The 23,076-nt window shown below is 40.3% G+C and overlaps 1 protein-coding gene across 1 annotated transcript in view; it reads right to left on the bottom strand.

Annotated features, from left to right (window-relative positions):
* Positions 1-23,076, bottom strand: part of TMEM132D (transmembrane protein 132D) — a 198,439-nt gene that overhangs the window by 32,629 nt on the left and 142,734 nt on the right. The window contains exon 5 of the mRNA XM_026037716.1: positions 1,517-1,660. Within this exon, the coding sequence (XP_025893501.1) occupies positions 1,517-1,660 (144 nt within the window). The remainder of the gene's footprint in view (positions 1-1,516; positions 1,661-23,076) is intronic.

Below are 23,076 nucleotides of genomic sequence, written 5' to 3'. Positions count from 1 at the left end.
AAAATGAGATTCACTCCATCAGTTTGCTATATTTGGCAAATACACTAGGTCCAAAAGGGCTTAACAGAAGCAAAAGAATGGCTGGATTAAGACAGATAGGAAGCCACAGTTAATCAGAAAATTCTCTGATTAACTGTTCAGAGAAAGAGAAACCCTGAGCAGATTTTAAAAAGGAACCATGAACAACACTGGACTTTTAAATTCCTTGACCTCATCTTGAGTATGAGGAATTTTCATGAAAAAAACACAGAAAACAGATCTAATAGATGTAAACATTGCAATTTTTGATGGAAAAAAAAAATCTGCTTAGAAATGGCTCAAGAAACATCATCTATGCRTCAATAACCTGCTCCGAGCTGTTGCTCTCTCTGGGACATAAAGTTACTTAACTTGTAAGTAAGCGTCCAACTCCCAGCATCTTTTCACCATCTGATGGTAGAAACCAAGTACCTGCATTTGTTTTCCAAGAATCTGTCATAGATTACTAAGCAACCAGTCTGGGTGCTAGCTTGCAGCCCTGGCACAAGAACCAAATTCATCCCAGAGCCTCTAAAGGAGATAAAATGTCCACTAGGAAGTCCTGATTTCAGCTAATGCGGCCCAGGGAGGGTTTCTTTGGAGCTAAACACTACCCTCAGCTGTTTGAATCCAAATTAAATTGAACTAACATAGCAGGAAGAAAGCTTAGCATTCCAGTCAGCTTTAGGCTAACAAAAATTTTGCAAAGGCCAAGTCCTCAATATGGTGCGGTTCACGAAAGTTAATGGGATAACTGTGATTCCCAGCAACTGAAGGGGTAGCCTGCAGCGCTTATAATCATTTTGTGACATTCTGGTTATGTTAAAAGAAATCAATTTTAACTTTTATTTGTAGTCATGTCTTTCATTTCCTCTTCTAAAGTGACAGCCACCGATAAGTTTGTGAGAGCGTAAAAGCTCCTGTAGACAACCAACATTTTTCTTATCGCGTTGTAATACTTTCTACCGTATCTCCCATGACCACCACTGCTGACTATGTCTACCATTAACATGTTTTTAAACATTAAAATGTTTCCTGTGAGGCCCTCTAGTAGGAGCTGTGGCCAGGAAAACTCCAACTTAAAGCTAATATTGTTCACGATACCCTACCAGGTCAGCAGCAGGAACGGACCTGAACGTTGAGGCACACAATTCCTGCTCCAAAGCATCAAAGCAAGAGTCAGTGGATTATTTCCCTCTCAAGAACATGAGTTGATAATCCTCCTGACCTCCCACACCCTTTCCAGCTGGAAAGCAAAAAGGCAAGGGTGAACTCAAAGTATTTCAACGGCAGGAATTGACAGACAGTTACCACAGTATTACATGAAAGATGGAAAAGATAGGATATTCTGAAGCAATCTACACAAAACAATTGATATKAAACCTGTATATTTCAGCAGCTGAAGAGTTAGGAAGGGGCAAAACTAATCATCCAAGGTGAAAGAACATGTCATGGTAAAGAAGGCCACTGCCTCTCRACAGCAAAGCAATGATCCTACCTTAATGACATCTTCATCTGATGATCTGCACTCCACAGACTCCAAAAGATCAGTCACAGTCCCATCATCTTCCACGGAGACCACTTTGACTGGAACTGCCACCGTTTTTCCAGTGAGAATAGCTGTGTTCAGGATCTCTGCTTCCTAAGAGACCAAAAAAGCCCCTCTGGTTAATATATTTTGCACTTGCTTCGTTAACATGAAATGTTCAGGATGAAATATTGGTGTATTCAGTAAGTCTCCTCATTCCTCACCTGCAATGTGGGCTAGGAACATTGTGTCTCCTCCCCAATAAGTCTTGGTTTCCAATGCTCTGCCTCCTGAGGAACTTATTTAGTGCCACCACCCTGGTCCCACCATAGTGATTACACAACCCACAGCACTATAGGGAATCAGATCCTTGGGACTCAGCTTTTCTAGGACTTATGTTGGCTTTTGTTTTTCAGGGTGGGCAAGCCACTCGCCTGGGACTATTTCATTACACATGAACGAGGCTCCTGCAGAACCACCATCCCTCAGGAAGGACAGTTCTGTAAAAGCCCGGTCTCTTTAAGCAAAACGAGCTGTGCAGTGACACATATTACTGCTACATTGCCATCGTGATGGTTATTACAAAACCTATTCCAGCTGTTTGAGCTATCCCTTCCACAGAGAAGTGGGAGATGCAATTATAGAAAGAAAACAGGTTTAGCCAGTGCCCTCGGCTACCCAGGCCTTGCACATTGCTATTTATGCCAAGACGCAGACAGAGTGCAATTTGGTGCATGCTCTCTTCCATTCCTAATTACAAGACACCGCTTGCTCCTGGAAGGGGAGCGTGCCTGCAAATCACAGGCTCTCCCATAGAACAAGAGGCTCTTGATTTCAGCTGGTTCTTGTGAAATAAAAGCTTCCCAAGCCCCCCCAAGTGCTAACTTCTCATTATCTAAACAGCACATGCTATGAGCTCTGAGACTGACCTGATTTCACTGGTGGAAGACAATAAAGTAAGAGATTGAAACCAAGTCACCAGAAGATGATGACTCCCCCTGCCGCCTCTTGGGCTGAAGGGGAGACACTGAGATTTCTCTCATCTAAAGAATACGGATCAAAAAGACCTCTTCCAATAACTTAAAGGAGCAGAGACACTTTATTTGGCCTCAAAGCAATACTGAAAAAAAAGGGAAGAAAGAAACTCCTCTAGTCTTTTGACAGATGCTTTGCTAAAGTTCTCTCGTCGTCACCATGATCTTTAGGGAAAGGTGAAATAGGATTTCACAAAAAGAGAACTTAAGAAGAAAATCTCCTCCCTCTCTCAACACAATCCCCTCCCTCTCTCAGCACAAAAGCTCTTCATGTGTTCTGAAATTATAATTCATGCAAAGGTGAGAATATCTGCCTATACTGTGAGGCCCATCTGTCTTGAGAACACGATTGTTCTCTGGAGGAAATATATTATTCTGACAAGGGGGTTCTCAGAAAGATTTGCAATTAAATTTCCAGATTCTTTCATTTGTTTCCTTACTGGGCTTTGCGATAGACTTACTGCATGCAGGTCAGTCAGCTACTTTTGTCACCCTCCTACAGGCTTCAGTGAGCTGCCAATGAGGGCAGCATGATAGAACGAGCACTATTCAGCATCCATGATAATTAGAGAATCCCGGCGTTAGGTCCTGATCTTGCAAACACTTGGGCAAGTATCTCATTTCATTGGGACGATTCGAGGCCAGGACACCCACCTGGCTGCTTGCTCCTAGAGCCAGGCTGGAAAGACCTGCTCCCCTAAGCAGGAWTGGCTGCTTCCTCCACCTGGTATGTTATGGTATGACCCTTGCAATTGCTCTATAAAGCAAAACAGGTTTAATAACAAAACCTTTGAAACAGTGTGATTAATGAGGTCCGCTTACCAAAGGTAAGTGTAATTTCCCCTGGTAAATGCTAGCAACTGAGAATGATTTTCAAAAGCTTCACAATTCTTTCTGAGTTCCTGAAATTTCCAAGCCATGGCTTGGGATATTCYGAATACAGACTGCATCCTAATGTACCCGATATAGGCCATTTTCTGGAAATGRGTGCAAAACCAGTCTAATTAGTACACCAGCTGTTCATTGTCACCTTGCAAAAGCAGGTGCATAGGGTGGCTAACAAACAGCAAACGTCTGCACATCCTACTCTCAGGTAGCTGCAGAGCTGGGCAGCGTAGGTCCTGCCCCAGAGCCCGCAGCTGCAGTGCCACSGATCTGTACTTAACCCAACTGAGCAAATAATTTAAATGAATATAAAAGGAATACTCAGAGAAAAAGAGATAAACAGATTCATATCAAGTTCTGCGATAGGAAGCAAAATCATAYTTTGTCTTTATCCAGACTAAAAGGCCAATATCTGAAGGCTTTATAGCTTTTGTCTGTGTCTTTGTTCTAAAACCTATGTTCAAACCAGTGTGTTTCCAGAACAGAGCATAGTCCAGCCAACACAACCCACGGCATGTGACAACATTGCAGATCCTTAGACAGTTACAAAAATGTCCCAGACAATGTTTGTCCCCCCCTCTTCATAAGAAATCAAATAAAAAAAAACTATTCAAAAAAAATCATGCAAATCACAGAATCATAAATGTTTTCTCAGGTGMTCTGACCTGCTATGGTAACTGCCAAAGCACTTGTCCAGCCTCAGGAAAGCAATGTTGGGATAACTGGCCCATACGCTCTTCTTGCAGAGGTTCCAGTATGCCCTTGGAGGGTGATTTCTTTAGGAACCTGGTGTGCACCTCTCCTTGGAAGGTAGAGGCATTTACACCAATTTAAGCAGCAGGGACAGAGTTTCTTTAGTAATAACTAGAGAGGGTTTAATGTTCTCATGGTGAAAGCATATCAAATTTGTTTGAGGAAACAAACATGATGCTTATCTAGTTATAAATAGTTACATGGAGATTTCTATTTCAGAATCTCAGCACATAAAAGCTACAAATCTAAATAGTTACTAAGCTAAAAGGGTTACTCTGCTGCTTAAGTGACACAGGAGTCTTCTGAAGAAGTAATATATTCTTCGCCCATAACTAGCATAGATTATAACAGACATGATGTAAGGGTCTTGCAGCATGGGAATCCTAACAGATTTTGTAAAGCTGTAGCCAAGTATTTTGACTAATAAAAATTGATCCCTAGAGCAGCCATAAAAGAAGATGCTGATGTTTCTCTAACCATTAGGTTGGAAAACTGTATAACTCATATACATCAATAATAATCAAATAAAATATTAATAGCAATCAGAAAACATTTCTCTCTATGTAATCGTAATGGAAGACCAGGTAATCTTTATTCTGAAATTGACACCACACCTAAAAAACGGAAATACTATTGAAGAACATTCTGGAGTGAGTATCCTTTGCCTAATGCAGAGATTCATATTAAATAACTGAACATACTAAGCCCTCCAGCAGAAACATATTCAGAAGATGTACGCAGTAAGCATCTACTTAAGCAGATATTCCAAAGTGAACACCTATTAGTTTTCCAATTTTAATTGGTAGCATCCCTGCAATTTAATTTCCCTTTGAATTGCTTTTGCCTTATAAGTCCTGGGGTGAAACAAAGGACTTTAACAATATTTTCATAAATCTGAAGAACATTTTTTGTTCCCTTAGTTTTCTCTCTGTACCTCAATGTTTCCTAGTGTTTGTCTTAATAATGATTTGAAAATATATTTTAAATATATTAATATATTACTATATAAATGCTCAGTATATTTTTTTCAGCCCAAATACCCAGTTTCTAAAGCAAGCATATTCATTTTTTGTTTTCAATAGCTACCTTGACCTTTGGGTTTAACATCTCCAGGCTACAACAGCACTGCAAATAATCCCATTGCTGAGATCTTTAATGAAAAGCAGGCCACCAAATAGGGAAAAAAAGCTACCTGACAACCTGCCCCATGGGACACCTACTAATATCCTTTATTTTCCTCATTGGTTTTCCATCCACCAGCCTCCGGAGCACAAGTGCCTGGTCCCACCTCGGAGCTTSGTGCAGCTCTCCCTCCTCGTAGTCCACAGCCGTCCCCTGGGTATCGCAGGAATCCCTCTCACGTCAGGCATAACTAATTTCAAATCTTATTTAGCATCGAGTTTCAGAATTAAGAAGCTAAGTGACAGCTGTTTAATTAACTCCTTAAGCTGATTAGAAAGCATTACAGAAATCCCCCCAAGGAAGAGTTTATAACTGTCAAGAGAGCCTAAGGCCATGTTAATGCTTCTGTTTAAATTTAGTAAGCTTCTAAACCAATAAAGTATAAATGCTTGACATCCTCACGGAGGTGGTCAAATTCAGCTTTCTTCCCCATGTTACCTCTGCAAGGAGGGAGAAACAAAAGCAGCAGCACGGAAGGCATTTGAGAAGCAGGAGAGCAAAGGGAAGGGCTGCAGCTCCACAAGCTCCTGGCATCTCGCTGCCCATCCCCTGGGATTAGCAGCCGCTGCCCCGGGAGAGCTGAGCTGGCACCAAAACTGCAGCCTCACCTCCCAGCCTCCAGCTGCAAGCAACAGAGGTTTGTTCCTTGGTTCTTAGCGCTTAAATCCACCTTTCATGATAAGATTATGGCAACTGAAGGACAGGTTTTACAAGCAGCTGCAGGGCTGGATACGTGGCGGCGCGGAGAGGCCAAAGCAAATTTGGTGGTTGTAGCACATTACCGTGGGCCCTGAGCATGCGAATAGCTCATGTCCAGCCCTAAAATATCAAAGTACACAAGTAAAGGCTTGAATTAAATAAAAGAGAAGATCAATTTCTTTATTTGCACCATGGTTTCTGAGTTTTTGTGATGCACTCAAAAAAAATTGTTGAATTCTCCTGTGTTCAAAGGAATAAAGGAACTGGGATCAGAAGGAATACAAAACAATTTGTGAGGCTGCTTCTTTAAAGTCCACTATACCATAGGTAAAAGAGAGAGTGATTAACTTGGAATGCAAAACATGAAAAGATATCAAGAACTTCAAAAATCACCATTTGGTTTAATGTGTGCCCCTTTTATTGGGAAGAACAAAAGCTGAAAGTTGCTGGGAATGGGAGATGGAATAAAAGCAAATTAAGCTTGTTCAATGTAAGAACTTGCTGTATAATCACTTCCACTGTTTCCTGGGGTAAAAGCAAGGTAGCTCCAGAGTCAGACCTACTTAATTTTAGACAGAGGGTTAAAGGCAGTATGGAGTGAAAGCTAAATGTGTGTTTCTCTGGATTCCTCCACCTGCTGACTCGCAGTCTTCTACCCAGCTGCTATAGGGAGGAAAATGGATTTTTTTTTTCAAACAACAAAACGTGATTGCAAAACCATTGGTTAGAAAGAAATAAGTGGCAGAATCAATATCTGAGCAGATTTTTCATTCTTCCTTTTTCAGACTCCATGAGAAGTTCAGGCCACCAGGCAAGGCAGGGGTGTCTCGTTGCCTCCACTGGGGCCGAATCAACACTTTGGGACTGAGCAAGTTTAATAAACTCATGCTGAAAATCATTTTTTTGTTGGTTAGAGGTTGATTTTCAACTAGGTCCCTACCCTGTTCCACCTTGCCAGGCTATTCTGCCTGTCCTGATGTGAGAGGTGGAGCAACGCTATGGAGCGGCACCTCCCAGCTGCTCCCATGATGACTACAGATATTGGGAAACAGCAGCTTGAGTAAATATTTCAAGTTGTTGGCAATTCTTTCCAAGACAAACAAAATCCTGCATTTGATCAGCTGAATTATTTTCCTGCCTCACTTACGTATGACATTAAATGTAGCACGTTAATGAGCATTAAGTACCATTGTCCCAAGAGGGCTGTATCATCCCATTCCAAATTTAATGGACATTTGAAGGTCAGGTTTCAATCCAATTTTAGGAAGAACTTAATAGGACGGGAGAGACTGTGACTGTTATAATACATAATGTATGAAAGATGCATCCGTGTTATTGATGTATCTTGTTCCCAAGGGACCTCTCCTTTTGCAAGCCACCCATGAAGAAACTTTGGGATAAGGGAAGGTTTGAAGAACTGTGCACATGTGCCTGGCAAAACAYTCAGCATTCATGCACATCCGCGTATCCAAACCAGAAAATAATTCCCAACCCTAATACTCTTTGGTTTATAACACATTGCCTTCCTGGGCTCATAAATTACAAATATACTTTCAAATCACCACCTCAGCTAAAAGTCAAAAGAAAAATAATGAGGTTAAACTAATACATTCTTATTAATAATACATTTGTGAGTCTAGTATTAGTAGTGAATTAATATGAACCACACACAATATAAACCATTGATTAATTAAATTATATTCCAATTTTTACCATAATATGTATTTATAGATGTTTGAGAAGACACTTCATCTAAACACTGAGGTAATCCTTACTGAGAATCAGTGACTTACATTAAAATTACAAGAGACGCATAGGGAGATTCTGCAAAGGATGCCAATACCTGATCATGACATTCAGTCATGTCTCTATTAGTTTTCCTAGCTAATTATCTTTTTTTGAGGATCCAGCACCACCATTCCTATGATTTGCCAAACAACTTATACCACAGGACATAATTTTTAAATTTCCTRTTTCTGAGTGTTAAGGTTGTTTCAACCCAACAGACATCCCACAAGGGCCAACCATTAAGGAATTAAAAAAAAAAAACCCAAAAAACTGCAAGACTTAAACTCAAAAACCCAGGAAGATAACTATTTCTTTGAAGTKCAGTGAAATTTTGATGCGCCAGAACGGTTATACAGGAAATGCAGCCAGCGTATTTCCAAGAGTCACCATGAAAATTCGACAGAGCACCAAAAATTAGTTTGCAGCCTGGCCAGGATATGACAGTTGCTCAATAAAAATGCAGGGCCAATTTATTAGTCTTACCAGCAGGTGCACCTTCTCTGAAGCCAACACATCAGTGTTTGCTTAGCTCACAGTGAATTTGGCTCAGAGGCTGCAATTCAATGGTGAGATGCAACCACGAGCACAGATCAYGCAAAGCACAAAGGCCTGCAACCATTTCTAAAGCTATTACAGGCTTCATTTCATAACCTAACTTCAGCTCATATCAAATCTGAAATGCAAGTACTTCCAGAGTTTGCTAAAGTCCTATAAAAATGCCTTTGCATGCCCCTTTCCTCATCAAAAAGAGAGAAATTCTTTTCTTCTCTATTTATGCAGTGTCCAGTTCAGCTTTGAGGCCTAGCTGCTAAACTAGCTAAAACACAGTAATGGTTTTCCCAGAGGTGAAACCTGGCAGGTACAAAAATGATAGGAAAAAAGGGCACTGAGAGGACTTGCAATCATAGTTTCTGGTCCTAACTCTTATTTTTCAAGCCTGCTGCTGGGACTAAATCTAAGGCATACGTGATTTTTTTATTTACACATATGATGAAGATTAACACTCAAACCAGAGTTGTTTAAGGGCGTTGTTTTGGTGTTTTTTTTTTCTTTTTTTTTTTTTGTGGTGACGTGGTGAAGCAGATGTTTTTTGAACAAGTAGAAGGGCCAGGACAAAGAGGACTGGACCTGGGATGGTGAAGCGCGAGGAGAATAGTGGACACCTCTCAGCCCATCCCAAGCACCCAAATCCAAACTGCAGCTGGCAGAAAGGGACCTTACCCTGGACTTGCCCTGCTTCTCAGGTCCTTTAGTGCAGCATCAAATGTGGTGCCACAGCAAAACAACAGAATCCCAAAAGAGAACCTGCACAGTGGGTGGAATGAGCCTTGCAAGGGAGAAAGTCCTCCCAGGTGTAATGATCTTTATTGATGGCTTGAGTTGCTGTTACCTTGGACAATTTAGAAGTAAGGTGTACATTTTACACATGGATGGGTATCTTGAGGAAAATGCGAAATAATTGTTTGATTTTGCCACTTCGCAGGGCTGAAGTGAAGCATTTCAAGGCTGAGCTTTCTGCTGAGGGTTCCTGAAGCAGGAATCCTCCGATTCCAGCAGAACAAAATCTTGCTCCATACAGTGAACTGGGAGGTAAGGAGCAGTGGGACGGCTGGGACAGCTAGTGGACAAGGTGTCCACTTAGMGGTGTCCACAAGGAGGTCCATGAGGCCTCCTTCAGGTTCGGGTAGCAGGGAGCCAAATCCTCCCAGGGCAGCTCAAGTTTAAAAGCTCATTTTAAAAAGCAAAGTGATGGCTATTTAATGGTCAGGCTGCTGCTTTGGATGGCCTCAAGGCTAGCGGGTGAGGGCAGGGATGTGCCATGCAAAACGAGCTAAATCCAATCGAAAATTCAGAGTCAGGGTCAGTCTTCTGGTCTCTTCTGATACTCGGGCTCGCAGGTGAGACGCTGCTAATACAGAGGGTTGGTGCCTGCAGGGGGTCCAGGGCTCTGCGAGCAGTGAATGTGAGCTCGGATGTAGGGATTTCCAGCAACAAATGAAAGCTCTAGGATATCACTTCAAAGAAAAGATGACAGGGAGGCTCTAGCAATGCAATTTAGCAAAGTAAATATTTGGCGTGATGTGTAGCAGAGCCAGAACGACTGGGGTCAAACTGACTGAAACAGCTTTGCTTTTATGCAAGGAAGCATTAAAAATCCCCCCAAAAATCACTGGCCTTGCCTAATCTGCTTTTTTTTCTTCTCTTTATTCCTTAGCTCACTGCTGTTGTTCCTGGTCTGTCATTCCCCTTCCAATCCGTGCCTATACTCATGCACTCCGGGATGCATGAGGAATGCTAAGATCGGTTGCAGGAGAAGGATCTCCCCATTTACCGTCCAGCCCCTTGGGGCCCAGCCACAAGGAGCACATCAGAGCAGTCCCTGGCACGTGGGAATGCCCAGGAGGCAAAATTGGCAAATTCTCAAATTATTTTGATAGCATACGYGAGAAATAAATGAGTCAACAATCCAGCAGCTCAACCAACTTTCCTGCAAAAATATTTCAATGTGCCTATTACTACAGTGTAAATAATGGGTCCCTGGCATGCAGTGGGACAAGGCTGCTGCAAAGGCCGCCGCAGATCCAAAACATCTGGGAATCTGCCCCAGGCAGTCCTGAGAGAAATGCAAAAAGGAATCCAGTGTTTTATTTTCCAAACAAGTTTAGATCTCTCTCGTGTTTTATGAAAAAAAAACCAAAAAACACTCCTGACAAAAACTTCAATACCATCTTGTAAAATGTGACGACACGCCTGCTGAGGTCTGTCTGTCAGTGCTTTTTGCAGAGTTTTGTTTGTACTTGGAAGCCCCACTGAGAGCCATTCAATTATTTTCACGTACCAGACTGTGACCAAGAAGGTGCCGTGGCAGCTCTGGATTCCTTGCCAAGAYGCACATTCACACTGACCCACCTGAAGCCCAATGCACGTGGACRGAAGCATCATTAACGGCGTCAGCACAGTCATCCTCACCAGAGAACTTTCCTCCTTCTCTGCTGTGTGCCAGGTGCTCAGTGTCTTGAACCTGAGCATCTCCATAAATCAGGCACAGGATGCAAACATCTCATTTTCATCCCAAAGTCCCAAGGATATTTTTGCCCCGTCCTACTCTATTATCTCCTGCAATTTTCCCAGCTTTTAGCATCTACCAGACAGCTGTTTTCTTTACAGCTCTCTCTATATTTTGGCCCTGCCATGGATTGCAGGATGTTGCAAGTCTTCATCCCTCTCCTCCCATCTCTGACAACTTTGGGTTAATCCTGTGAGGTCAAGCAAAGCCTGTCAGCAAAGCAGGCAAATCGAGGTGCACATATGGCATTTATAAGAATATATATAGAGAGATTCAATTTCTTTCATGTCCTCAATATACTTCTCAGAGAGGAAAGCCATTTAGCAACGTCTACAATAATAACAAAGCTAACACATTTATCGACTCTGACTTGATTTTCATCATCTTCAAAGGACTGCTATTCCCCTTGCACTTTCCGCAGGGGAAAATTGAGATGTAATATGTTTGAGAGACCTGCCYAAGCCTTCACACCAAGCCACGGGTAAACCTAGCAACAATCCTGGGAGTTCTGCATCCCATTTCTCTGCAGCACATGCAAAATCCTGGTAATTTAGATGATGTACAAGCAAACTGGGAAGACAGACAGAAATGATGCAGTAGCAAGGCAAAAGCAGATTTGCAAGGATGAAATTAACCCTAGTGTGATAATTAACGTAAGCTCTCACGGCCGAGCTGGAAAGCCACAGCTGATCTAGTTTTGCACAATTTGAAAAGGAATAGAAGCATTTTGAAGGACTGAGAGAACTCATGTTCTCCACTCTCCAGAGGGGAGGTGACTAAGCATCCTATTCCAATGCTTCCCTATGGACTGGCCTGGTAGTTTTAGTAACAAACTCAGATTTAGAAACATCAAACAATAGGCAGACGGAGCTAAATCGGAAGCACCACAGGGGCCTTGGAAACCTGCCCCCAAACCCAAACTCATTCATGAGCAGACACCCAGCAGAGCAGCAGGGGAGACGGCAGTGAACTAGCTCTGCTGGCTCTGTAATTAGCTCCTCACTACAACTCTTAAGAGAGACACAGAAATAAACCGAAAAGGACATCCAGAAAAAAGCTATAATAATAATTTTCCAGCTTCCATCTGGTAAATGGGGCCAAAATCTGCTCCAGGACACGTGACCATGACCTTCGTGAGGACATCAAGATGCCCAGGGCAGAATTTGGGTCACGCCAAGTCTTTAGAAAAAATCCATGACAGTGAACAGGATGAATAAGGTCTCTGGTCACTCCTTGCAGAAGCAGCGCAGGTTGTACTCATAGTCCAGTTGGTAAACRTGTGCGATTTGCCCCAAATTGCATCTCTTGCCACAGGTATTGGTAATGAAATTTGATTTTTYTTCTATTAAAAAAACCCACAAAATTCTGTTTCTAAAGAGCAATATATGGTGTCTGAATTTCTGTGTGATTATCTTATGACAACAGCTACTGGATGTACTGGATGTAACTGGATGTAACTTCATTGATTTTGCAGCAATGTTGAGAAGTGACCTGTTTGTTTTCCTGGCCGTAGCTGAAGTCCATAGTACAAGGAAGTACGAGAATTTGACTGAAGATAGGATATTTCTAGGCCTGAACAAGAGGCAAAGAAAGGGAGTGGGGAGCCTGCAAGGCTTGCTTTGATCATATAGCCTTTGCAGATTTGTGACAAATTGTTTTTCTGCATGAATCTGAACAGATACAGATTTACATGAGTAGTTAAAAAGTAATACCAGTCRGGAAAGAAAATCCCTAACAGCACCAAACAGAAAAGCAATAAACTTAAGAAGCAGTTAGACAAGACAGAAGAATGATCAGAAATGTTTTGTAATAGAAAAAAAAATTAATAACAGAGAAAAAGAGTGGTCAGACACTTGTAAAGCCAGCTGAGGCAGGCTGAAAGCAGGGAATCCAAAAAGCCATTAGAAAAAAATACATGAAGAGTCTTGTAATAATATCCCGGGGAACATGCGGGCTGCAGATTCATTGCCGTTAAGACTGTAGTGTACATTCTGCAACATTTGTTTAATGTCTAATCCCTCTGGAATGCCTGGTAGAGAACTTATGTTAATGTCAGGCCYGTGTCCCGAAGGAACCAAATCTGGACATGACATCAAATTACATACATTGTACTCAGAACATTTGACGTATTTTCCTAAACAGATGTGTATAGAGATCTGTATGCAACAATTCACTCAGGTGAATTGTCAGTGAAAGAGTAACAGCTTCCTATTCCCTCTTCGGTTTCCTCTWAATTTAAATGTATTGAAAATACCATATTAATAAAGCCCTATTTTAAGAACTAGTCACTCTATAATGATTATAAGACTTGAGTTTGAAGTCTTCTASGATATAACACTCATACTGAAAAGAAATACTGTTATTTGTAGTGTTAGATGACAATATTGATGGCGATTCTAAAGTCAGACATCTCAAGAGGACCAAGGCCCACAGACTCCTGCAGCATCCAATGATTTCAACAGCAAAATTCTCACCAAAATTAGCGAGCACAAGCCTGACCTTCCTGAGATATGACAGTCCATAACCTTAAGCAAATAAAAATATCTCAAGGCCTTGTGTTTTTATTTGCAAATTTTGCAAATTAAGGAAGATATAGCGATTTATGAACCATTTCTTCCCCCCAGCCCGTTCAGAGCTATATTTGCAGAGAGGAAAGGAGGGGAAGGTGCAGAGCCTTTTATTAATAGTTTATAATGCCCTTAATCCAATAAATAACTGTCGCCAGATGCCAACACAGAGTCTGGTGTGACCATCCATCACCTTGTTACCAGCTAGATAGACTGCCTCTAGACATTTTCTCCTGCAGGAACCAAGCTGATAAATGGCTCTAGGCTCAGTACTGGCTTGTGACAAGCCTATTTATTGGATTAAAAAAAACAAAGGGGAGAGGGGAGAAAATCTTCAAACTATAGCAATAAAGACTTGGTTCCTCMAGTTGCCTCTAGACACACAGGACCAACATAATCTGACTTTTATTATTATTCCCTTGGGTTTTCCTGTTTGTTCTAAACTCTAAGCTCTAGACCTACTTCAATAAAATGTTAGTTTTGCTCAGCAAGAGGCTGTTTCCAGAGTGTGGCTGTAACCAGAGTTACTGTGACAGCTTACACTGGCTCAGCTGCTAGGAAGCACCTTTCTTTGCCCTTTTCACCATTTTCATGGCTTCTACTACCTGTTGTGATTTAGCATGGGGAACTGTTGAATCAGAAAAACTTTTAGTCAGTACAATTCTCTAGATAGAAACCATGCCCTTTTAGTAGTAATTGTAGCTTAAAAGCAAAAATGAAGCTTCTTTCCATACATTTGGTCACCTATTGTCTACTTTTTTTAAATGCGGACTTGAAAAATTATATTGGGTAAAGGAATGGATGCTGGCATTAGTGGAAATTATAAGCCCTCAATATCAAATATTTAATTATTCCCAATTAATTCTTTTATGGGCTCAGACTTGCTACTGATTTAATACTCCTGGAAAATTACTTCTGTTATAACTGTCTTTGATTTTTAATTAACTGCACAAAGTTTCTCATTCAAATCTAATATTACTTTTGTTAATACTGTCAACTTTCTGTTTAGAGGTTCTATTCACATTAAACTCTGATGCTCAGACCTTAAACTCTGCCTTTCCACAACTGTGTGAAAAATTTGGTATAAGTCTTATTTATTCYGTATAAACATCTACCAAAAGTAATGGCTACAGTATCCTGAACACTGATGTCTGCCAAGTAGCCTTATTTCCTTGRTACTATTGCTCTTACTTCACCTCATCTAACCCATATGACTCCCCTGATACTAATTTGGTTGATCATTTTGGTAATTAGTCTACTGATTTTCAGATACTTTACTGAGAAGTAAAGGTCTAAAGTTAGGACATGCAAAGAGGTTCAGTTTTCCATGGAAAAGAACTTCATCTCTTCTCCATGAAAAACTACATGAAGATTACATGAAAAGCTGGAACAGTCTACAACATTTTGGGATTATYCTGAGATGGTGAATAACACTGATTCAAAGGCAACTTTATTCTTCTTTTCTCTAGTCATATATGCAGGAGGCTTTATAAATAATAATAATAAAAAAAGAAAAAAAAAAGAAAAGAACAAGAATGAAGGTTGGTAATTGCCTATGACCATTTGGGAGCAGGCAAGTTCCCAAGAAACAGGTATGTCATCTGTAGCAGCATCACACCCCTRTTGCAAGACTACTGGCTAAGTCATATAAAGCTAAAGTACAACATTTTCCGAGTCATATGCCATTATTCACCTAAATCCATATTTACTATCCTATTTGACTCAATTAAAATTCAATACAAGTGAGATGTCTGAAAACTACGTGCTCAGCATTTTCAGTTACTAGGCTTTCTGTAATTCAGGATCTAGATATGAGTTGTCATGCTGGAACTATTCACAACAGAATTTTACCCTTGTTTTGAAATGTCATTTTTTTTCTACTTTAACTACCTTGTAATTAGATTCACATTTATCTATTGAGAGAGGATGTTGACAATACTTACAAACTTCCTTAAAACGATTTGATAAAGGGCGAGGCATAAAATGCAAAACACTAGCATCACTTTGCAGACTGTAGCATTGTGACAAACAGTCAGAATTTTTTATCTATTGTGACAAACAATTTTTTTTTTTTATGTTTGCAGTTCTTCAGAGTCTTTTGTTGATAGCTCATCTTCCTCCTCTAACCCTACTCAACCTGTTCGTGGCTCCTCTAACACTCACCGCTGCCATTTCTAGAACAGATTTAGAGGGACGTGGAGCTCCCTTGTGCACCCTTGGACCTGAGGATGCCCCACAGTGTCCCCAGGCCAAACACACCAGGAGTGACAATCTGAGCTCCATCTTGAATGCTCTTTTGTCACTTGACAGCTTGCTTGCACTGGTGCAGCACAAGCAGGGTGGCCTCACGAGGGACACATACCTCTTATCACAAGCAGGGTGGCCTCACAAGGGACACATACCTCTTATCCCATGTCTCTGTAGAATCGCAAAAGGTTTCTATGATGGGTTTTGCATTTTTACCCTATTTTTTACCTCTTTTGATTATACAAAATCTCTAATGTATGACTTTGAGGAAAAGGTTGGTGAACTGCCTATAATCAAGTTTAATGATTTCTCAGTGCTTAACATTTTCATAAAGGTGAATCTCCAAATTATTGGACACTGTCCTATTCAATCTACGTCCTAAATGCCAACCATACAGAGCAAAAGCACCCAACTGGCCTCCCATCTTTTGGGTTCATTATACTCATTTATGCTTGGTTTGGAAGGTTTCCCATATCCCTCATTAAGTGTTCCAGGGGATTGGGGTTATACTGAGGACTTTTTGCTTGAATGACAATAAATGCTATAGATTTTGATTAGAAAAGTTGAATGGAAGTGCTGGAAGGGGCTAGTGATTCTCACAAATTCTCACAAATGCTTAAGACTTTTTCAGGAAATGTAAAGTCCTGCTAGAATTTCTGGAAGACTTCGTAGCTTTCAACTGTCTTCCCATTAGGATTCTCCAATGACTTTAGCTATGAATCAAATCATTTTGTAGAAAAACAGCACAAAAATGAAAACATGGCCCATGTATGGCATCTTTGCCACCATAGGTTGGCACCTGAATGAACTGAGATTAGGAATGTTGCATCTTAGACTGTGCTTTGATCCTAACAGGGCACTAAGCTGCCTCCAAGTACACCAGAGAAAAGGGTCCTATAGCATATTTTGTGGTTAACAAAGCACAAAAACAAAACCTAAGAAAATAATTATGTTGTGCTTGAGGAAATATGGAAATAATCATAGGCTCTTGCGTTTAAAGAAACTTTTTGAAATGAAATTTTTTGTATTCAAATTTCTGCAAAACCAATGATCATTTTTGATCAGCTCAGCCTGTTCTTTGGGGAAATTAAGATGTCACTCTGGGTGTAAGCAATCTTTCAAAAGGCTTACCGTAAAGCAATGTTTTCCTCCTGTTCTCACTCCTGAGCAGCAGAGCAATTTTCAAAGCATTTCCGTTGATAACAGAAACAAAACAGGCAAACCACTTCATCAAGAGGACCAGAAATTGCAATCAGAAAGTAATACTTAAAATACAATTTCATCTGTATTCACATTGCCATCTGGCCTTCTCCAGGTCTTGCATCGGTGGTGTGCAGAAACTTCATATTGGAACAGACACACTCAGACATGAAATGACGGCATTTGAGGAAGAAAAGGGTAAACACACTCTTGGGTAAATACTTAAAAATTTTAAGGTCACATCATTGTTTTATATATATACATATATATACATATATATACATATATGTACATATATATACACACACCTTGCCATCATGCTACCTGTTCAGATCTGATAGGATTCCAGACGGTTCTTGATATCAGTGTCTACATACAATGTAATTACCTAGGGAGAAGTTCTGCCTTTGATCACTAGGAGCACAGCTATCACAATAATACCTACATTTCACTCCTCCAAGCCTTATTCTGACTTTTTTTCCATTTAATTGAACAGTCCTGAAATAAGTATCTCAAGTCAGCTAACTTTTCTACTATCACAGAATAAAAAGAAAATACATATGAATTGATTTTAATCTAACAGAATCATTAATACTGGTACTTACATTGCAAGTTTTCCTTATGTGTCAAAATATTAGTGTAATTGTAACACCAAATATGCGTAATTTCTGGGGCCAACCACAAATTTAGTACTCAAAGTTATCTGAAAGCTTAAGAGAGGAATTCAGTGCCTGGACAGAGTAGAGCTTGAGTAGGGCTTGCTTGATGAATGCACAGGTCCTAAAYTGTGTCCCCAGAGGTCACAGGAACAAAAGTATTGTCAAATGTTTATTCATCCTGTTGATTTTCACTAAAATGACACGGATGCCCGAGAGATGTGSTTTAGTGACAAACCTCGTAACGTCTGTTTTGCGAAATTCTGCAGCTGTTGGAGTAGTGGAGTAGGGTGTTGAGTTTGATAAAGAATTTTTGTGTGTCTGTTACATAGCCAAATGTAACGGGYGTTAAATAAAACATTCCAGAAATCAGGATTTAGATTAATCTGAGCATAATCGCTGTCTGTCGCTCAGTCTCCATGCTCTTTTTARGTGTGACATATGCTATTTTCCCATTGTCATGTAGTGGTTCAGGCTAGACAAGACCTGAATTTTGAAAAGGAAAAGAAAACTAACTTTTTAACCGTACATGTTACTTTTAAAATCTCCTCCTAGCATGGAAAACATTATCATCCTCTGAAACAAAGGCTCAGGAAATGAATATTCAGAATGAGAACTGAACTGGCTATCTGCATATAAAGGACTTTTTTTTTCTGTTTTGTTTTTTCCTTCAGTTTTTATTTTTATTGTTTTTAATAAGGCTAAATAAAACCAAGGCTTGTAACAGGAATGTTCACCTAGTTTTACCTTTTCTTTCTGACATTTCTTTGTCTCCTCTCTTTTTCTGTACACAAGCCAGCCAGGCTCCTGAGTTTCTGATGCGCATCTCAAGCTCTCACTTTAGGATTTTAACATTTAAAAAGATGAGAAGAGGGACCTTACTCAAGTCCCAGACAGATTAGTCTGGTTGTCATGTGACTGTAGCAATTTTGAAGTTCCCCCGGTTATATTAGAGGATGTTAGATCTGAATCATCTCCTAGAAAGTTCATTTTCCACACAAGCTCAAATGCTACTGTAGASCAGGTTTTTACAAGCTTTACAGGGCAAAAACGCATACAATGAATCTCGAAAGCCAACCTGTCAATCCAGGCCCAATGTGCTCACTTTGTTTTTTTTTTTTTTTTTTGGATTTCTTTCAAGGACATTTACAATAAATCTGTGAGAAGAGAGCTACTTACAGGCCTGGGATTTATAGAACRTGCTGCCTATATGTGCTCCCTCTTCTGTCAATAGCATTAAGATTTGCAGTTTGCACTGAATTATCCAATGACCTAAATCCTAGCAAGCTATCAAAATCTGTTTCCTAGATAAAGTCATGCTAGAGTTTGATGCATTTATCAGCGCCAGGCACACTGCAGTGCTTACAAGTGTGGCTATTGCTCAAGTCTTCTTCAACACTAGACAAAAGGGAGGTACAAATTAATTACAGCCCATTCACACCAATGGTTTAAAGTAATTATCAACAATATATTGTCTAGGAACACAATAACATAATTTATGCCTCCTGATTTCACACAACTCCTGAGTATAATGACACATTGTTTATTTACCTAGCGTAAAACACCCAAGTATTAGGCTGACAGCTCCAGAATGATTTATTATTCTCCCATTATGCTAAATACTTGGGCTAGATCATGCTTCATTATACAAAATATAATCCATTGCCATTCAGCTGAATGAGAGTTGATATGGGAGAGGCAGGGGGCTTGCTAATTGTCAAAGCAGCTTCGTGGTGACATATTCTTTCAGCAACAGGGATCAAGCATTAGACAAGGGAAAATTCCCTGTGCTTTCACTTCTCTCCAGCAGTAGATGAATCTTGGTGAAGGCCAAGTGAGAGTTGGAAAGAGCACATGAATTTTTAAATGTACACAGCTTCTTTCTAGCTCAAAGTGCTCTGTAAACTGTAGTCCTGGTCCTGCAGGGCATTTGCGAGCAGAACTCTCATCAGGCACCTCTTGCTTGGTAGGCTGCTTTGCTAGACCAGAGCACCATGAAYACAACAGATGGAGCAGTTGAGCATAGCATTCCTCACACTCTCCAGCTTCAGTGGGGTCCAGGATAAACTCAGCTTTGGGTTATTCTAAATTGACTTAGCAGAGGAATGTGTGTGAGAGTCAYTATAAGAACCAACAAAATTGCTGCAAAGCTAGAGATCTCTGACACTAGAAGATACAGCCTTGTTCTCTAACCCTACATCTACTACCCTAGTGGGGTGACAGATTATGGCTTCAGACAGTTGAAAAGGTTGAATTTTGAAGATCAGTTGGGAGCTAAGGAAGCAACCAAGYAGTAATAGCTTCAACCTGCATTGTAAAGTGAAAACTGAAATGGGAAAGATGCACATGGGTGATGATATGAACAGCTTCCTCAACTACTTTGCTCCTTGTGGGCAAACRCAATCTGGATTGTGGAAGGCTCCAGCCACGGGAGGCTGGGAATGTGGGTTTGGTTACAACGCATGTCCTGCTCAGTAGTGTTAAAGCCTTCAAGAGATACAACTTGTTAAAGAAAAGCTACAACTGCTATACTCAGGCATCCCAAAAAAACCCATTAGACTGAAGGTTTCTGCATACTCTGGGATTTATGGGTAGGACCACAGGCTTTCAGAGAGGTCAAAGAGCAAAGCTTCAAGTCATAAAAGCATCCCTCTCTCAGCCATCTCAGGGACGGATTGTCACCCCAGCACAGGAAGCAGAGGAGAAAGGAAGGGATTTAATTGAAAAAAATCCTACATTGAGCATTTAAGAGTTTTTTGAGCTCCTGTGAGAAAATCTGAGCAGCATTTGCAGCTTTCTACACTCTAAAGTCTGCCTTAAGCTAGGTTTACGTTGCATAAATGTTTGCTTTCAAATTCATTATTATTATGAAACATACAACATGAACATAATAAATGATTGTGGTATTAAAGTACRTTTTATGGCATCATCTTGAGTGCTGTTTTCTTTAATGCTCTACTTACATGGAATCGAGGGATTTTCTCTGAGACTGCATTAGGATGGATAGAATTCAACAGTATGGCCCATAACTTTTTTTTTCTCTCTCTTACAGCCRAGCAATTCCTACTGTCCAAAATACTACCAAAAACAAAAGAAGCAAACAAAACAAAATGCCACAAATTCAATTCTAAGAGTGCAGAGAATTTAGGAGATATAGAGAAGCCAAACTTCAGACAGAGCAGGGCTGGGCTGAAGATATTCCAATTTCCTGCTAAGGGCCATGCTGACCTCCACTGGATTTATTTGCTGCAAGCTACAATATCTCTTAGCCATATTTTAGCAGTGTTCCCTACAGTAATTATTTATCAGACAGCCAAACTATGGCTATTCCCACTTCATTTGTTTAGCAGTCTCACTGTCCAAAAAGATCTAAACTTCATAATGTTGCTGGGATGGAATAAACGGCATTTTAAATAAATAAATAAAMATTTATTTAAGTATTTTAAATAAACAAACATCCCTGGAACAAGTTCCCTTGTGCCTATACAGATCACATGCTCCTCTTGAAATAAATTGCTTGGGTTTCCCCTTCACCTTGGGTATCAGAGTTACAGGGAAGATACTTCCCTGCTCACCTGAATGAAGACTGCAAAGTCCATTTAAGTTGAAATCTTACAAATCAAGCTTCAGCATAACATTGCAATTATGAACCACATTTTATTTTCAAGCTGCAGGTTAAATGGAATGTGTAAAAACACAACCAATTCCTGGAAGAAGTGAGAGGAGGAAGAAACTAAGGTTGAGGTTTTCAGACAATTTACTGGTGTCTCAGTGATTGTGGTGATTGCTGCATGACCAGCTTCACATCCAGATGCAAACTGGGATAAACAGAACCAACCTGGATCCTAAAATCATTCTGGAATATTACTTTGCCTACTCAGCAGATAAGATTCAAATCTCAATTTGAAGTGATGTTTCAAAATAATTATTCTTCTGGAAAGCACCAGACAAAACCAAATAGAATTCACTTTGCAAAAATATTCATTTTCTTTTCAATTTTAGTGTTATTTTTGTAAAAAGAGGAAAGGGTAATACAATTTTCTAGGAATATAATTGTGAAATTATCTAGCATTTCCATAATGACGCAATATCAAAAAACAGAAAAAAAAAAAAGCATAGATGATTCTTATAATAGATGTGTATTGGATTCTAGTTAGCGTATGTTGCTACAGACTCCTTAAGCCCCCTGCTCCTCCTCACAGTTAATCTACCTCTGCTGTAATAGCCCCTATAGGCAGCCAAATTATTTTGGTAACTTGCAGCATATACATTATTTTTTGATTTGTGACTGTTTCAATTAGCAATGTCATCTACTTCTGACAGGGTTTTACCCAAGAGGGCTTACCCAAGAGGTTGGCACCAAAGAGTGTTTGAAATGCTAATCCAGCGTCTTGGTCAAAACCATTCAATCACATTTAAACCCTGTTTGTTCCTTAAATATATTATAAAATACAATAGCGTCCACAGTGTACTGATAACCTTTGCACAATGAAAGGAAAGAGGCCAATGCATTACATGTGATGGTTATTAAAGGGAAATGCTGACAGACCCTTAAATACACTGAGGCAGAGTGCACTGATTTAATGAGAGCAATAATGGGCAGGTGGGCTGGGAAGTCCAGCTGAGATTAGATTTGTACACAGGGCCAGGATGTGCCTTAAAAAGCATCTTTTCATGTTAACTTTATCAGCCAGGCCTCTTACAAGCTTGGGCCCAAGATATATGGATTTTTTTAATGTTGTAACAACTGGATATTTTTGGAATGTATTTCTTTTCCTAACTATGTTCAAATACAGAGGAAAAAAATCTTTTGCTTTGGTGCAAACTGTGTCTTACCTCTCGTGTTGCTCGCTTTTGCTCTTTTTCTCCATAGATTTCATGTTTTGGGGCCTAATTCAGTAAAGCACAGGCTCAGCTAAAAGTATGTATCTAGTTCAAGTGAAAACATGCCGGAAACAGAGCAATTACATTAAGGCTTGACTCTGTGCCACATTCCTAGTGGGCATGGAGATGCAGGTCCAGATGGAGACACAATTGAACATGACCACGATGATTCACTGCTTCTGACCCTGCAAGTTYGCCTTCTGCCCAATGGCTGGAACTTTATCTGCCACAGCACAAGATTGGATACTTGTTTCTTAGCTGGAAAAGATKTAGAGGCAGTTGTTCATTCCATCACTTGCAGATGCCTTAGGGTTTTACCTGTGAATTCCACCTGAATCCAAAGGGGATCCTGTTTTCRTATTAAAAAAAATGTTTCCCTCCAGCTGTTTGGCACAGTGCTCGGTGATAGTGACCGTTTTCCACTGCAGTTCTACATTTAAGTCTTAATTTACCTCTTTCTTACTTTTTCTCCACAGATGTATTAGTGCCCAAACCTCATCCCCAACCCTCAGCCTAGTGCCAAGCACTTCATATGAGTTCAGTAGACTTGAGAGCAGACCTACGAGCC

This window comes from Nothoprocta perdicaria, unplaced genomic scaffold (genome assembly GCF_003342845.1).
Source record: "Nothoprocta perdicaria isolate Ctin4 unplaced genomic scaffold, notPer1 scaffold_2, whole genome shotgun sequence".
Classification (NCBI taxonomy): domain Eukaryota; kingdom Metazoa; phylum Chordata; class Aves; order Tinamiformes; family Tinamidae; genus Nothoprocta; species Nothoprocta perdicaria.
Note: the sequence above shows the minus strand (reverse complement) of the source record. Positions and strands in the feature narration are given on the sequence as shown.